Genomic DNA, 5,945 nt, shown 5'->3' with positions numbered 1-5,945 from the left:
GGGGGGGTTAAGTGTGCTCTCATAATTTTGTACGATTACTGAGGGGCCGGACCACTGGTTGCTGGAAGATTGGTAGTGGACCTGTAGTTTTGGTAGATCCGTCTGAAGATGTGACCTGAAATGTCATCTATTTTTTCCAGAGATGCTGCCTGACCCGCTGAGTCACTTCAGCAGTCTGTGTCTGCAGCTTTGTACTTAAACAGTAAAGACTGATATTGTGTCAATTTGCAGAATGTTGTGATGAAGCTGAGGCTGACATTTGATTTCCCTTCCCTAGGAGTGACAACAGCCCTGAGAATGTGCTACCGTGGGTATGGCTTTCCCCTCACCCTGTTTCTGGAGGAGAGTGGGGTGGTAACTGTTTGCAAGATTCAGACTCAAGAGCCAGAGGAAACTCTCGATTTTGACTTTTGCAGCACAAATGTTGTAAATAAAATTATTTTACAATCAGAGAGCCTGCGGGAGACATTCGCAGAACTTGATATGAGCAGTGATGTGCTGCAGATCACGATGTCTCCAGAGAAACCGTATTTCAGGTACTGGATAGCTTGGTACACACCATAATATGTAATTGCAATAAGGGATAATGGGGCTGTTCACAGCAGACCACCACTCTCTCTAGTGTCCCTCTCTGGTCTACCACATTGCCCACTTCAGTTAGTGTCTGAGCTTTGTTACTGTTGCTTTGCCATCTGTTCCTCCTGGATGTGGGTGTACTGTATATGTGTGGGTGTGAACTGCAGCCTTTGATAAATGGTGCCTTTACATCAATCTTATAGATTCTAGAATGAATCATGTTTAATTTTGTTTATAAAGGATGTAAACAACTTAAATAATGTGGTAAATTGCCCAAGTATATCCTGCTAACAAAAACAAATCCAGTCCAGCTAATACCAGCCAATCTGTTTATTCTGAATTAGCCCAAAATAATGGGAGGTGGCGTTTACAGGGCCATCAAGCAAACTCGTTCCCTCATGCCCAGCTGGGATGTGCCAGAATCGCTCAGCTCCACCCCCTGAGCACAGGAAAGATGATTTACAGAGTGACTGCTCTTAACAAATAAACCAGTGTTACACTAAGTGTGGCATCAAGGAGTCTTGATGCTGACGTCAGTGGCAATCAGGAGGACGTCTCCATGGGCTGAGTTGTACCCACTTGAGAATAAGATTTACAGTGCCCTCCATAATGTTTCGGACAAAGACCTATCATTTATTTATTTGTCTCTGTACTCCACAATTTGGGATTTGTAATAGAAACATGTGGTTAAAGTGCAATTTGTCAGATTTGAATAAAGGCCATTTGTATACATTTTGGTTTCACCATGTCAGGAAGTGTTTATACATAGTCCCCCCCATTTCAGGGCACAATACTGTTTGGAACACAGCAAATGAAGGTAGTCATTTTGTTGCATATCCGTTCCATGCAATGACTGCGTGAAGTCTGTGATTCATGGACATCACCAGTTGCTGGGTGTCTTCTCTGGTGATGTTCTGCCAGGCCTGTATTGCAGCCATCTTTAGCTTATGCTTGTTTTGGGGGCTAGTCCCCAGTTTTCTCTTCAGCATATAAAAGGCATGCTCAGTTGGGTTCAGAGCAGGCGATTGACTTGGCCACTCAAGAATTTACCATTTTTTAGCTTTGAAAAACTCCTTTGTTGCTTTAGCAGTATGTTTGGGATTATTGTCTTGCTGTAGAATGAACAGCCAGCCAATGAGTTTTGAGGCATTTGTTTGAACTTGAGCAGATAGATGTGTCTATACACTTTTGGATTCATTATGCTACTACCATCAGCAGTTGTATCATCAAAGAAGATAAGTGAGCCAGTACCTTCAGCAGCCATACATGCCCAGGCCATAACATCCCTACCACTTTACTTTCACATGTGAGGTGGTATGTTTTGAATTTTGGGCAGTTCCTTCTCTCCTTCATACTTTGCTCTTGTCATCACTCTGATACAAGTTAATCTTCGTCTCATCTGTCCACAAGACCTTTTTCCAGAACTGTGGATATTCTTTTAAGTACTTCTTGGCAAACTGTAACCTGGCCATCCTATTTTTGCGGCTAACCAGTGGTTTGCATCTTGCAGTATAGCCTCTGTACTTCTGTTCATGAAGTCTATGGTGGACAGTGGTCATTGACAAATCCACACCTGACTCCTGAAGAGTGTCTCTGATCTGTCGGACAGATGTTTGGGATTTTTCTTTATTATAGGGAGAATTATTCTGTCATCAGCTGTGGAGGTCTTCCTTGGCCTGCCAGTCCCTTTGCGATTAGTCAGCTCACCAGAGCTCTCTTTCTTCTTAATGATGTTCCAAACAGTTGATTTTGGTAAGCCTAAAGTTTGGCTGATGTCTCTAACAGTTTCATTCTTGTTTCTCAGTCTCAGGCTTCTTTGACTTTCATTGACACAACTTTGGTCCTCATGTTGATAAACAGCAATAGAAGTTTCCAAAAGTGATGGAAAGACTGGAGGAAAGACAAGGTGCTGTGAGCTCTCTTATACCTGCATTAAGGAGGCAATTACCTGAGCACACCTGAGCAATTACAAACACCTGTGAAGCCATATTTTCCAAACATTATCGTGCCCTGAAATGGGGACTATGTATAAAGACAGCTGTGATTTCTATACAGTGAAACCTAAATGTATAAAAATACACTTTAATAAAATCTGACAATGTGCACTTTAACCACATGTGATTTTTTTTTTTTAATTACAAATCTCAAATTGTGGAGTACAGAGGCAACTAAATATATGATGGATCTTTGTCCCGAATATTATAGAGGGCACTGTACAACTATCACAGCGGCCCAGCCCTAGGGCCTTGTTGCAGAAACTCCTGCATTTCAGGAAAAGAGGGTGCCCATGTGTATTCTACACCCATTCATGTGTTGATAAGTGGCAAGTAAAGTTACATATGTTCTATCCATAGATCATCTCTAGTAATAGGGAACTTACCTTTAACACACATCAATGCATGTTAATTCAATCTTGTGTATCTCCATCTTGGGGTTAGTGTGTGAGGGAATAGGTGGGGAACTCAACATTGACTAAACAATACCTCTAATCTTCATGTTCTCCGTGTCTGATGGCCTTTAGCTGCAGAAGGTACTTTCCACAAAATGTACTGCAGTCCATTCCCAAGAGTAATTTGACAGTCCGTTCGCCTTTTCTGTTTTTTGTTTTCTCTTGTCCCATTTTTACAGTTTATTTTGGTTTATTTAGTTGTGTATGTGTGGGGGGTGGGTGTAACATGGGTGTAACATGTTTTTTGACTCTTCCTTCGGGGGGGGGGGGGGGGGTGCGACCTTTCCTGCCGTATCCCCCGTCTCCGTGTCCGTCTGCGCTGAGGCCTATGTGGGTTTCCGATTCCATTCTCCTTTTTTGCACGTTTGTTAACCGTAAATAATCAACATTTCTGTTTCAGATTATCTACTTTTGGTGATGCTGGAAGCACGCACTGTGATTATCCAAAGGACTCTGACATGATTGAGGCATTCCATTGCAACCAGACCCAATGCAATAAGTACGCACATTGACTGGTTTCTTGACATTTTGGTTGGCATAAAGTAAAATTATTGACGTGATCTAAAAGTAATCTTCTTCTCTTCTGAACAGGTACAAAATCTCTTTACTGAAGCCATCTACTAAAGCCTTGGCACTCTCCTCCAAAGTTTCGCTTCGCACAGACAATCGGGGATTTCTTTCCTTGCAATACATGATCCGCAATGAAGACGGACAGATCTGCTTTGTTGAATATTATTGTTGCCCTGATGAAGAGATGGAGGGGTTAGACTCATAATTACCTGTCACTCATCAAAAAGTGGCTCAAAAATTCCATCAAATCGTTTTGTAGAGACTGTTCTGTCAGACTTGAAGCTTTGTCTAGGTGAATTTAATCCTACAGTATTTCCCGATTTCACTCAGTAATTTGTGAAAAACTGCCTCACCTTATCCCTGGAGATCCACTTTTTTTTGTTTGGTGAATCTGTCCAACGCTGCTGAAATATGAAGACGTAGCTGTGGCTGCTTAATAGCAGCAGTGGAAAATGACAGGACCAAAATCGGCTGTGATGCGTGTTGGGCAGATGGCAAGCCTGCGTAATTTGGCAGAGGCAGTGAGGAGGGCAGAGCAGGAAGGCAGGCAGAACAGGTAGAGATCGGCGGGTGAGGAGTGAAAGTCAGGCATTGGGATCTGCTGACGGAGCTTATCTGGGGAGGAGACCACGGAGACATGAACCCACCAACCAGGCAGCAGAAAATGGAAAGACCTGCATGTCTCCTGGCTTGCACCGTTTATTTTATGATAACGATTTGGAGTAATTCATTTCAGATTAATTGGGAATATGCCATTAATGAAAATCTTAACTTTCCTGCTAACCTAACAAATGCCAAGCTCTTATAAATATCTTGAGATAATTTACATAAGATTGGGAGGAATTTGATTCTCATATTAGATAGACCTGGTGGGCCGAAGGGCCTGTTTCCACATTATATTTTTTAACTAAACTGTCAGGTGGTGCAGATTTTGGGCACCATTTTATAAATTAATCTGACGAAGGTGGCGAAAGAATCCCTTGGTGTTTGGGGATTCCTGTGAGTACCAGGATTTAAACTTCTGAAGATAGACACAAAGTGCTGAAGTAACATAGAAAATAGGTGCAGGAGGAGGCCATTCAGCCCTTCGAGCCAGCACCCCCATTCATTGTGATCACGGCTGATCGTCCTCTATTAATAATCCGTGCCTGCCTTCTCCCCATATCCCTTGTTTCCACTAGCCCCTAGAGCTCTCTCTTAAATCCATCCAGTGATTTGGCCTCCATTGCCCTCTGTGGCAGGGAATTCCATAAATTCACAACTCTCTGGGTGAAAACAGTTTTTCTCACCTCAGTCTTAAATGACCTCCCCTTTAATCTAAGACTGGCCCCTGGTTCTGGACTCGCCCAACATTGGGAACATTTTTCCTGCATCTAGCTTGTCCAGTCATTTCATAATTTTATATGTTTCTATAAGATTGCCCCTCATCCTTCTAAACCCCAGTGAATGCAAGCCTAGTGTAACTCAGTGGGTCATGCAGCAATTCTGGAGTGGGTGATTATTTTGGCTCGGGACCCTTCTTCAGACGCATTAGGGTCTTCGGTCTAAACTCCTAAACAAGACAATGGGCCACCTCTGCTCTGCCCCCTGTTACTCATTATCCTGGTGCAGGAAATCAAATAAAACACGATTGCTGTGATTTCTCCTCTGTTCGTTCAGTTTGCACATGTGCGTCCAGATCTTTGTTTAGTTCGATCAGCTCACTTTGGTTGCTTGCTTTTTCCCCCGACTTGGGAAACAACAACCCTGCTGTTTCACTCTTGCAGCTTCATTGGGAAGAGAAGTCTATAACAAGTTGAGGTAAGTGTTTAAAGGATGGGCTGGCAAATTGATGGCATCAACAATTTTGCAGGGTTGGTTCAGACAGGTTGAAACCAGTTCCAATGAACACCCACATGTGGAGAGTGTCCATCTTGCAACAAACACGCTGCTAGTTGGAATGTGGAGGAAGGAACTGCAGATGCTGGTTTACACCGACGATAGACACAAAATGCTGGAGTAACTCAGCGGGACAGATGGCATCTCTGGAGAGAAGGAATGGGTGTTCCATTTTGCATAGAAACATAGAAATTAAGTGCAGGAGTAGGCCATTCGGCCCTTCGAGCCTGCACCGCCATTCAATATGATTATGGCTGATCATCCAACTCAGTATCCCGTACCTGCCTTCTCCATACCCTCTGATCCCCTTAGCCACAAGGGCCACATCTAACTCCCTCTTAAATATAGCCAATGAACTGGCCTTGTGGCAGAGAATTCCAGAGATTCACCACTCTGTGAAAAAAGTTTTTCTCATCTCAGTTTTAAAGGATCTCCCCTTTCTCCTTAAGCTGTGACCATATAACATATAACA

At 43.1% G+C, this 5,945-nt stretch overlaps 1 protein-coding gene across 1 annotated transcript in view; it reads left to right on the top strand.

The window, feature by feature from the left end:
* The window catches only part of rad1 (RAD1 homolog (S. pombe)), an 18,908-nt gene extending 13,674 nt beyond the window's left edge, over positions 1 to 5,234 (top strand). The window contains exons 3-5 of the mRNA XM_055664913.1: positions 278 to 536; positions 3,426 to 3,524; positions 3,617 to 5,234. Coding sequence (XP_055520888.1) covers positions 278 to 536; positions 3,426 to 3,524; positions 3,617 to 3,800 — 542 coding nt within the window. The 3' untranslated portion in view covers positions 3,801 to 5,234. The remainder of the gene's footprint in view (positions 1 to 277; positions 537 to 3,425; positions 3,525 to 3,616) is intronic.
* The last annotated feature ends 711 nt before the right edge of the window (positions 5,235 to 5,945 follow it).

Source organism: Leucoraja erinacea, chromosome 50 (assembly GCF_028641065.1).
Source record: "Leucoraja erinacea ecotype New England chromosome 50, Leri_hhj_1, whole genome shotgun sequence".
NCBI classification, from domain to species: Eukaryota; Metazoa; Chordata; class Chondrichthyes; order Rajiformes; family Rajidae; genus Leucoraja; species Leucoraja erinaceus.
This window is presented reverse-complemented; position numbering and strand designations above follow the sequence as displayed.